This window comes from Dendrobates tinctorius, unplaced genomic scaffold, assembly GCF_039654945.1.
Source record: "Dendrobates tinctorius isolate UK_male_01 unplaced genomic scaffold, ASM3965494v1 ptg000152l, whole genome shotgun sequence".
NCBI classification, from domain to species: domain Eukaryota; kingdom Metazoa; phylum Chordata; class Amphibia; order Anura; family Dendrobatidae; genus Dendrobates; species Dendrobates tinctorius.
In genome coordinates, this window is record NW_027361819.1 from 431,598 (window position 1) to 443,623 (window position 12,026).

The 12,026-nt window shown below is 44.1% G+C and overlaps 1 protein-coding gene across 1 annotated transcript in view; it reads right to left on the reverse strand.

Moving 5' to 3' along the window:
* LOC141050656 (uncharacterized) overlaps positions 1 to 11,146 on the reverse strand; it is a 29,359-nt gene extending 18,213 nt beyond the window's left edge. The window contains exons 1-5 of the mRNA XM_073547246.1: positions 11,069 to 11,146; positions 8,250 to 8,579; positions 4,023 to 4,322; positions 2,816 to 2,920; positions 1,317 to 1,673 (exon numbers count right to left, since the gene is read on the reverse strand). Coding sequence (XP_073403347.1) covers positions 1,317 to 1,673; positions 2,816 to 2,920; positions 4,023 to 4,322; positions 8,250 to 8,579; positions 11,069 to 11,117 — 1,141 coding nt within the window. The 5' untranslated portion in view covers positions 11,118 to 11,146. The remainder of the gene's footprint in view (positions 1 to 1,316; positions 1,674 to 2,815; positions 2,921 to 4,022; positions 4,323 to 8,249; positions 8,580 to 11,068) is intronic.
* Positions 11,147 to 12,026: the final 880 nt, after the last annotated feature.

Genomic DNA, 12,026 nt, shown 5'->3' on the forward strand with positions numbered 1-12,026 from the left:
CCACGGACCGGGTCACCGCTGCTGTGACACATCCCGCCGACACCGGTCCGGTACCAAGTACCCTACGGCCCTGGGAGGGCGACCCAATTGCGCATATTCATGAGTTTAATGAGCGGTACAACATAACCGCTGAATGCAGGAACAGCTGGGACGCTGAGATCATGGGGGAAGCAGGGGCTGAAGAGACCGTGCCAGGAGGGGGTGAGTATGGTCTCTGACACCCCTCACTCCCCCTACCCCTCCGACCCCTGTGGTGTAGTAACCACTGTGTCCACTAGGGGGTGCTGTGTGGATGTCCCAAGAGAGAGGATGAGTGGCAGAATCCTGAAGGACGGTTGTGTATCTCAAGGTGGGTGGCCTTGAGATGGAGACTTATGTGTGTGTGCTGATCAGCAATGATATTGCTGAGGTGTTGCTTTAATGTGTCAGGGAGAAGTCTCCAGGTAACTAGGGAGATGGGCGGCCCTAGTTACCTACAAACCACCCAAGGGGTGTGTTTAAAGAACACTGTTGTAAAGAGTGTGTAAATGCTTGAAGGACCTGTGATGAGGTCAGAGTCATGTGACCCGGTGGGCATGGCTATGAACCATATAATGTGGCCAGGGTGAGTCACATGTGGTGAATGCTGGGACCTGGTTGGTCTAGTGTGGAAGGTCCCGTCTGAGAGAGATGGGGCTGCCTTCTGACAGCAAGTGAACGCTGTGTGTAATGGCTGCATGTGCCTGGTAATTCCCTGGAGGGAATGGACGTCTGCCGCATGATGGTGAAGGAACAATGAGTGACGCTGACGTGGGTGAGATAACGTTGAGGCTGAAGAGCCTGTGTAATGGACATTTGCTTGACCTGTGTGATATAAGGATAACCAGAGTGAAGCTATAATGGACGCTATGCTGTATATGAACTTTATGTTGCTTCTATGGGTTTATGCTGCTGAATAAACCGCATGGACTATGTTATGTTGTATGGAAAACACGGTGCCAGATGTGTTTTGTTCGCTGCCTAGCGAGGATCCATTAACTGAATGACAGCGCTACCTCACACCCCGTATATGACTCGCGTATAAGTAGAGAGGGGGACTTTCAGCCCCAAAAAATGGGCTGAAAATCTCGGCTTATACACAAGTACATACGGTATATAAATACCTGTCTGTGTTCATCAGCTCATGAAATACATTTACATTTGACCAGCTTGCTTTTTTGAAATTGCCTGCGCCCCTGACAACCAATGTGCGAAAATTTTGCACGGGCCAAGCTAGTAAGTTCACAATGTATTTTATAACTTTATGTATTTTAGGTCATATAATAGAAATATCTCACCATAAATAATCTTGTAGTTAAACGTCTTCTCTGTCTTATGATGACCGGAGACCCCTCTACAGATGAAGGTCACATCTTTATGTCTCTCCATATGGGGTATGAAGCTCAGTGATGATGAATGCTGACGTCCCACCACTTGTGATTTGATCACATAGGATGTATCCAGTAAACTCTCCTCCTCTTCTTCTGAATGTTCTCTCTTCTGAGACGTCTGGATCTCCTGCTCCTGTCCAGCTCTTCTTATCAGCCAGGTCACACACAGGTCCTCGGGGGCGTTATCCACGGTGCAGTGCAGAGTGGCCTCCTCTCCATCGATCAGCTTAGGAGGACCCACAATGTCTCCTACTGTGAGTGGTGCTGTCAGAAGAGCATAAAAGTATGAAACTTTACATTTAAGGTAAAACAACAGAAGGTTGCAATTTTATTTTATTTTCCATCTCTTTAATATGGCTACATTATTATTATTATTTATTTATATAGCACCATTGATTCCATGGTGCTGTACATGAGAAGGGGTTACATACAAATTACAGTTATCACTTACAGTAAACTAACAATGACAGACTGATACAGAGGGGAGAGAGGACCCTGCCCTTTCGGGCTTACATGCTACAGGATGGTGGGGAGGGAGACAGTAGGTTGGTGGGTTGCAGCAGTTCCGGTGTTGGTTGAGGTGATATCACCGGTAGTGGTGAGAGAGAAGGAGGTAGCGGGGTCATTGCAGGCTGTAGGCTTTCTTGAAGAGGTGGGTTTTCAGGTTCCGTCTGAAGTATCCAAATGTGGTTGATAGTTGGACTTGTTGGGACAAACAATTCCAGAGGATGGGGGCTATTCGGGAGAAGTCTTGGAGGCGGTTGGGTGAGGAGCGAATAAGTGTGGAGGAGAGAAGGAGGTCTTGGGAGGACCGGAGATTACGTGAGGGAAGGTATCGGGAGAGTAGTTCAGAGACATATTGGGGAGACAGGTTATAGATGGCCTTGTAGGTCAGTGTTAGTAATTTGAACTGGATACGCTGAGGGAATGGGAGCCAGTGAAGAGATTTGCAGAGGGGAGAAGCGGAGGAGTAGCGAGGAGAGAGATGAATTAGTCGGGCGGCAGAGTTAAGGATGGACTGGAGAGGTGTGAGGGTGTTAGCAGGGAGACCACAGAAAAGGATGTTGCAGTAGTCGAGGCGGGAGATGATGAGGGCATGCACAAGCATTTTAGTAAATTGAGGGTTGAGGAAAGGACGGATTCTGGAAATATAACAGGAGGTAGAAAGAGCTTGGATGTGCGGTTTGAAGGACAGGGCAGAGTCAAAGGTTACTCCGAGGCAGCGGACTTCTGGTACTGGGGAAAGTGTGATGTCATTAATTGTTATAGCTAGGTTGGGTAAGGAAGATCTGTGAAATGGAGGAAAGATGATGAGTTCAGATTTGTCTACATTGAGTTTGAGGAAGCGAAAGGAGAAGAAGGAGGATATGGCTGATCATAATGTGATTGTAATCTCTGTACATTACCTTTACTCTTCGGTTTTAGTTTCCACCACAGAGCACCAAGGATGATAATTATCAGTATAACCACAAGGACAGAACAGGCAGCGATGAGCCCGACCGAGATTCTGTCTGCAGAAATGGAACCAGAAATGAAAGTATTCCAATCATTAATTGTCATGACATAATGATTTAGTATCCAAAAAATAATAAAGCACCAAAACGTTTGGGATACAGCTAATAATTAAAGCATTTGCAGCTGAGGATCTCTAAGTTCTTCCCACCCTTCACAGTCACACAGCATCCTTGGAACATAATTAATTTAGTCTCAAATATTCACTTTATTTTAACATTCAAGTAAATGCAAAATGAGAATATTCTTTGATGTCATCAATAGTGCAATCTCTGAGGTACTAGTCTATCCTAAAAGTCCATAAATACAAAAGCTGAAATCTAAATGCAGTCTCTGTAAAAAAGAAGTGGACTGAAGTTGACCGCATGCCTAAGGGTCCCGTCACACACAGCGATCTCGCTAGCGAACTTTTTTGTTGAGTTACCTTGTGCCTTGGCGTTTCTCACCAGCTCTCTCAGCTGCAATCATCTCGGAAAACTCCTCTTTGTTTCTACAATCTGCAGACACTTTCCCCCTAAAACCTGTCACAAACTCTTCTCTGGACTTGTTCACACTAGAAACAATGCTTCAAGTCCTGTGCTGTCTATAAATCTTCAAATCCTTTTTGTGTTACTACTGGCTCTATGTCTTCTGGATTTCCGTGCTCTGCTTGTTTGTCTGCTGTCCTGGTCCTCATTGTTTCCAGTGCCATCCGGCAAATCCTGCCTACTGTCCCATCATCTTTGGTCTCTGTTGCAGCTTAGAAAATTTGCCCCACTGCGTGAGCTCATAACATTATCATGTATTATTAGTGCTGCCCACCTTTGATAATATTAGGTCAATAACTTTACTTATGTTTTTCATTATTATTGGGAGATAATCTTATTGCATGACTTACATTACATTTTTTTCCATTTCTATATGTTGCAACAGCACCAGTTAGCGTGAACTCCCACGCGCCAATTTGGTCTAAGGTTTTTTTCATTTTTTTTTACATATTTCAACTAAATCATGGCAGAGGAGAAGACAGCCATGTTAATGTAAAGTCAACAGGGGAGTTTTCGCGGTGACCTATGGATAACCAGTGTTGACAGCAGCATAAAAACAGACTACGAAGGTTACCTTCATACACCAGACGGAAGTCATTCTGGAGGGGTTGATGTAGAAAGTCATGATAGACTCTACATGAGAAGATCCGCTCTCTGTCATCTTCAGTGGGTGTAATGGTCACGGTGCTGTTCACACTGTAGGTTTTATCCAGGTTCCTCTGGGGATGATCCATAGTAACATCACTCAGCCTCTCTGTGTCCTTGAACCATTTAACATCAATGTCCACGGGGTAGAATCCAGTGATGGAGCAGCGCAGGACACTCTCTGCCTTCACTACAGCCATCTTATCTGTGACTGTCACCTGCGGAGGAGCTAAAAGTTTTTGTGTAAAACATCATTGACAAAAAAATCTAAAAAACAAATCTACAGGTAGACCTAAAGTTGTATAATTACATGTGTACCCTGATTCTAATAATCTTTGCGCAATAGGGAGGAGAGTACTGGGAACTTTGAGGTTAGTCTCTTTTATGGCTTATGGAAATGTTAACAGTATAAAAAACTCATTAAGGGATAACACTGAAGAAAATAGTCGAAGTCTACCTCTGTTAGGAGAGCAGAGAGAGGGGTGTGCAGCACTGAGGAGAACAAGGTGCTACTGGAAGATGTAGTTTTAGCTGATAAGCATAGGACCACCCATTCAGACATAAGAAGCTGGAAGCACAAAAGGGCAAAGGGAGATGAAAAAAGACAGAGGTAAAAGAAAGAATTTTCATGTTGGGCTTGTACTGTGTATTACCAATAATGATGCGGATTCTGTTCTTTGTAAAAGATAATGTGATAGTGGTAATAACCCTTTAAGCAATTCGTCTGTGTTGAGTGACATGTGAATGACCATAGCAGCATGCAAATAGGAGAGAGGATAGGGAAAAAGAATTGTTATCTGAGCTAGCAGGATTGTAGTGACCATGACCGTTGACTGGACTTGTGTTTTTAATGGGACAGACCACTGCTCCCTTAAGCTAGTGAACAAATAAGGAGAGATCTGCAGCACAGACAGCTGGAGTTTGATTTGAAAGGTGTCAGGAACACCGCACTGAACTTGCTCACTGAGCCAGTGCGCGTATCCTGAGTAAAGCGAACTGTGCCCAAAGATACCTGTGGAGCGGGCAGCAGCCGAGTAGATGCGTACTTCAGAACAGCAGGACCTGAAGCATGTGACTGCTAGGGGCGTGGCCTAAACTCCAGAGAGCTAGGAGCTGCAAGAGAACTCCTAGCAGGGAAACTGTGAGACAAAGTTACCAAGGGACTTAGAATGGGAGGATAGTCAGGATGTAGCCAATGAGTCATACATAGAGATAGCTGCAAGGTACAAGAGGGGCGAGCAGAGAGTAGTCAGATCACAGGCAATGAGTCATACACAGAGAGGATAGCGCAGTACAGAATCAACAGGCAAACTCACAACGGGGAACAGAACCGGGTCAGAACCATATAAACAAGCTATAGCAACAAACAGGCACACGGGGGTCAGCACACTAGGCCAAAGGCAAAAGTATAACTGGCAGGGATTGGAGCTTCCCAGGGGTTTAAGAAGCTCTCCCAGAACCAGAAAGAGGCCACCATCATTAACCCCTTAATGACCAGGGGTATTTTTGGTTTTACATTTTCATTTTTCCCTCCCCTTCTTTCCAGAGCCATAACTTTTTTATTTTTCCGTTTATATGGCCATGTGAGGGCTTATTTTTTGCGGGACGAGTTGTACTTTTAAATGACATCATTGGTTTTACCATATCGTGTACTCGAAAATGGGAAAAAAATTCCAAGTGCGGTGAAATTGCAAAAAAAGTGCAATCCCACACTTGTTTTTTGCTTGGCTTTTTTGTTAGGTTCACTAGATGCTAAAGCTGACCTGCCATTATGATTCTCCAGGTCATTACGAGTTCATAGACACCAAACATGTCTATGTCCTCTTTTATCTAAGTGGTGAAAAAAAATTCCAAAGTTTGCTAAAAAAAAAAAATGTGCGCAATTTTCCAAGACCCGTAGCGTCTCCATTTTTCATGATCTGGGGTCGGGTGAGGGCTTATTTTTTCCGTGCCGGACTGACGTTTTTAATGATACCACTTTTGTGCAGATATGTTCTTTTGATCGCCCGTTATTGCATTTTAATGCAATGTCTTGGTGACCAAAAAAACGTAATTCTGGCGTTTTTAATTTTTTTCTCGCTACGCTGTTTAGCGATCGGGTTAATGCTTTTTTTTTATTGATAGATCGGGCAATTTTGAACGCGGCGATACCTAATATGTGTATGTGGGATTTTTTTTTTACTGTTTTATTTTGATTGGGGCGAAAGGGGGGTGATTTGAACTTTTAGGTTTTTTTAATTTTTTTTTATTTTTAAACATTTTTTTTTTTTTACTTTTGGCATGCTTCAATAGCCTCCATAGGAGGCTAGAAGCTTGCGCAACCCGATCGGCTCTGCTACATATGGGCGATGAGCAGATCGCCCATATGTAGCAGATTTACTGCTGTGCTTTCAGCGCCGACCACCGGGTGGCGCTGAAAGCCATATGCCTGGAACAACCATAGAGGTCTCATAGAGACCTCTGGTTGTCCAGGCAACATGACGCCGACCCCCGATCATGTGACGGGGGTCGGTAATGACGTCATTTCTGGCCCGGCGGCCGGAAATGCTATTTAAATGCCCGCTGTCAGCATTGACAGCGGCATTTAACTAGTTAATAGGTGCGGGCGGACGGCGATTCCGCTCACGCCTATTGCGGGCACATGTCAGCTGTTCATAACAGCTGACATGTCCCGGCTTTGATGCGGGCTCAGCGCCGGAGCCCTCATCAAAGCAGGGGAGATGTCTGATGACGGACTGTGTCCGTCATTGGACATTAAGGGGTTAACCCCATGTGTGCAGGTCAAAACCTGCACTGAGCTCCAGACATTAACCCCTGCCATGCAACTCAAAAACCTGCACTGGGATCATGACAAAAGGCTTCATAAAGGTTCAGCAAATGAGGATCTAAGAGCAGTCAGGAATTCAAAGCATGCTTAAATATGTGTTATGTGTGCATTGTCTTCCATCAACAAAATCGATAAGAGAGAGGATTACCTACACCCTGGAAAGACCATGGATTAAAGGTGTTTTCCAGTACTACATATTCATGGCCTGTCATCAATATCAGATGAGTGAGGATGTGCCACCCAGCAGCCCTTCTGTTCCCGGTGTCGGCAGCTGCCAAAAGTGATCAGTTGCTGAGTGGAACAGCACAGATCTGTCAACTGTATAGTGGTTGTGCCACGTAATACAACCCTAGTCAAATGAGTAGGGGTGGATCTGTGGTACCCGCTGTGGCCACTATATAGTTGACTGAATTGTGCTGCTCAGCCCCACAACTGATCACTTCTGGCTACCACTGGCACAAGGAACAGTTGGGAGTGTAGGGTATTGCTCCTCCACTGATTAGATATTGATGACCTATACGAAGGACAGGTCATCAATATGTATAATTGGACAGCCCCTTTAGGCTATGTGCACATGTTGTGGATTGGGCTGCGAATTTGGCAAAATCCGCAGGTAAATCCGCAGGTGAAAAGACCTGCGGATTAGCCTGCGGTTTAGCCCTGCGGTTTAGCCCTTCGGTTTCACACCTCTACAATGTTAAAGGTGTGAAACCGCTGCAGATTCCGCACAAACAATTGACATGGTGCGGACTGTAATTCACGGCAAATCCGCGTGGAAAAAAACCCAGCGTGGGCACAGCGGAGTTTAAAATCCATAGGCTGACATGGTACTGTACCATGTCAGCAGAACTGCTGCGGATCCGCAGGGCCAAATCCGCTGCGTATCCGCAGCAGAATCCGCAACGTGTGCACACAGCCTTAAGGTCCTTTTACTAACTTGTTTACATAATTCAAGGGTACCACTGCCGATAATATTTTACATCTGAAATTTTGATTGGTGTGGATCTTCATCCTGAGACCCCCGTCATGATGACCAAAACAGAGTGTGCATGTGCTGTGTCCCATTTTTTCTGATAAGGTCTACTCTGTTCTTCGAGGAGAGCCAACTGAATAGTGTACAGATCGATCAGAAATTAAGGACCTTGTGCCTCACTGAGTATTTCTGTCCCTTTAAATAACTTACCAGAATCTCAGAACCTGGACCTCACTGATCAAAACTTTCAGCATGCTACTAGCTATTATGACAACATTGAAAGTAATAGGCACCTCTGAACATTAGTGTTATTGGTTATTGTGGCTAATTTATGGTAACGGAAATCATAGACTCACCTCCGATATCCAACCTGACCTCCTTCTCCTTCATCCCCGATCTGTAGACCACTGAGCACTTGTACATCCCACCATCAGGTATTTGTATGTTAGAAATAGTCAGATTAGCAATTCCCATTCCTAACAGTCCTGTGCTCAGGGAATATCTAGGAGATGTTGTCCTCACAGAGTTATCATAGCTCAGGATTTCCTTATCTTGAAAATACCAGAGTATTGTGAGATGATTGGGATCTACAGGAGGATTGTCCACTGTGAATGGGCAAGGAACCCGAGTGTCAGATCCCAGCCTGGCAGCGTGTACGGGGGGTCCGGTCAGCTCCAGTGACGACACTGTGGACAATAACAGATTTAGCGTCTTTATGTGCCATTTAGCATTGGGGTCAAAAGCTTAAATCCAGACAGGGGCAACAGCTACAGACTGTACCTGACCTTTGTATATTATCCCCATGATAAAATGGGTTTTCTGTAGTTTCTTTAGTTTTTATTTTGTCTCAACTTACTCCAAATACATATTTACAGGATAACTGACTTATCACCAAACACAGTCTTTTTGTAACAAAACCACCTCAATTCAAGTAATTTAAAAATTCCTGGTTAACCAGACCACCCGGGCGTAACCCCCCCCCTCCGACATAATTGCCCCTGTTTGAGGAAGCCGGTCAGGCGAAACAGTGCTGTCCGGGGTACGCCCGGGTGGTCTGGTTAACCAGGAATTTTTCACTGTAATACATTTGGATCAGTTTGTGATATATAATGATTGCTGGATCAAACATTTTTGTCTGGTAGCTTTTTGGAGCAGTGCACCGAGCACCTTCATTTTTATCATGCCATTTTTGTTATATGCAGTATGATACATTTTGGTCAGGAAATTACAAGGAATGGTGTACTATACAGTGCATTTCACTAACTGGCCCTCATATAGCGCAGTGGCACGGTGCACTTTATATTGCTTATTTTGATTGCAAAAAAACTTTTTCAAAAAAATTGTTTTTTTTATCTTTTTTGTACTGATTATTATGTGGCACAACTGCACGGTGCACTTTTTATTGTTCTGTTAATTACATAATATATGTTCATATATACTTCTTTTTTGCTATGTGTGAAACTATATATCTCATGACATTATAGCTTTCCTATCTCCGGTTTTTTACCTATGAGGATTCCTTGTTTAGGTGTCATTATTTCAACATGTTTGAATAAAGTTATTTTACTACTGTGTCAATGCCTCTATATCCCCGTTCATGTTTGGGGATGTTGTTTAAATTAGGATAATTGACTCGCTGTAAAACGCACTGAACGCATCTGAAATTAGGGAGGAAACGGTGTCCCTCAATTGTCCTTTCTGCAACAGCAAACTTCTAAATGCCCACTTAGTCAGAATTATTTTGACCCATTATTGAGCAGGGATTTATAAGTCAGTGATTGTTTCCTGATTGCTTTTTTTTGTGTGAGTACTGGTTCGTACAGACAGCCATAAAAATATTATCTCAAGATACCCAAGATCGCAGCCTAGTTATAGAGTCAGAAACTGCTCGCTTACATCCTGAGCATACCGCGTGTGCTCGGGAATTGCAAAAAAACTTAAAGATGAGGAACCTCATACACAGAAGCTGGGGAAGTGAGGAGATCGCTAGGTCTATTGTACATTGCAGCGGTAATGGGAACACTAGACATTACATGCAGGGGTGCTAGCCGAAATTAGTTACAAAAATAGTTAGGCTTGTATAATAGAATGGGCACAATGGACCCCCGCAGCGGTTCCGGGCACATGTCAGTTGTTCAAAACAGCTGACATGTGCGGGGAAAGATTTGGGCTCTGGCGGAGCGAGTCATACTATTACGCCTGATGTCGGAAAGGGGTTAAAGTCTAAAATCTTTAATAAGTTTGACCTTGTATGCTCTAAAAGAATCCAGAGCCTTTAAGAGGGTGTGAGACCATTTTTGATTGTCTGACAGTAATATATTTTGGGGACTCGTCACCCCGTGTATTTGATGAGTGGTGGCAGTGTTAAGTGATCGGGGTGTGCTGAGTGTCGGGGTGCTCACGTTATAGCCTAAAACAGAGGTTGAGTGCTGGATTGAGTGAGAGGAGATAAATTAACCCCTGCAGGCGCAGTCCACGTCACATCATGTATTTTATTTTTGTTAGCCATTAATATATATCATAGCTACAAGTTTATCTTGTTCTATATGAATTTACATATAAATGTTTGTGTTTTTTTCCTCACTGCGGGGAGAACGTCTTAATGGGTTCTCAGGGTTTAGGGTAGCGAAGGCTTTAACGTTTGCGTCCGTGGACGTCTCTGGCAGTAAAGCGTTAATGTGTTAGAATTGATATCCGGTCCTGTCCGGTGTCAGGAGACTAAACACTTATTGATTTCTAATTTACTTTCTGGGTGTAAATGAAACTTCTCCAAACATTCAATAATTATATACTGGACAGTAGGAAAGACGACTATAGAGATGGCGGGGGGCAGGTGGTGTAGCAATATGTTATACCATGATGTGGCCCCTAGGGGTCTCACTACGTTTATGTGTGTACTATAGTCATGTGGGAAACTTGTTGGTTGTTGTGAAGGAGAACTCTTGTAATGGAGGATACCACCTCATGTAATAAACAGCCTGGAGATACCCACAGAGTGTGATCCATGACAGGAAACAGAACAGATGGTAGGACGGATCGCTGCCACTCCCCACCGGTCTGTGAAGCAGCTGCTCAATCTGCCACCAAACTATGACAAGGGCCTTCTAGAAGAGCAGGTCCTCCAGGTCACCAGCATTGTCCTCCTATGGCCGCGCCCTGTACAATCATTACTTACCCGAATGACACAGAACCAGGCAGAAGAGGATCGTCCCCACAGCCTCCATTATTTCTAAAAGGGCAGAATATTTCCTTCTCTTGGAATCTCTTCTACTTTCACTTTCTTATTCTCAGAGTCTGAGATCAGAGGAGTTAACCCTATCCCTACATGTTGCAGATCTCTCCATAATCCTAGAATATTGTCTCTAACTATTCAGAATGTCACTGTGTATCTTTATGTGTAAAGTATATATATGCCAGCACCACCATTATTAGATATATCTGTCCTGTTCAATCATTGGGCAGAAGACATTAAAGGGAACCCGTCCCCCCATTTTGGCTCTATGGGCTGCTGCCACCGCCATCAGGGGCTTATGTATACCCTTTAAGAGTTACTCAAGCCTCCCTTTTCTCCTGTACCTATTCCTGTTTTTTATTTGATACTTTTTTTTAATCCATATATCAATAAAACAAAATTTTATTTAATTCTATACGTCACTTCTATTTGTTTGCTTTCATGTACCCAGTATGGGGTTTATGGCAAATAATCTTTTGCGGTCGTCTATGCTAATATAGAAGTGCTGAGGATGACTTTGTTATATACTAATTGCATATTTTATTGCATTTTTAGAACTTTTTTTCATCATTCGTTATTGTGACGAACAGCCCACCGCTGTTCGCCAATACGTGACGAACGGGGGTCCCGCTGCCACGAAAATGTGACGGACAGCGGACCCTGTGTCACCAATATGTCACAATCCCACCACTGACACGGGTGTATCAGCGGACGGAGGGACGCGACACACTGCCGGCACACAGCTATCACAGGCACAGTGGAGGCTTATCTTAGTTCCTCCACCACTGGCACCACGTGACAAAAATACAGCAAGCTAACCTTGCTCTAACAATTTACCGCAGGGGGGTTATTTTGGATACCCCACCACTGCTAACAACCTTCCAAGAACTGCGGGGATTTA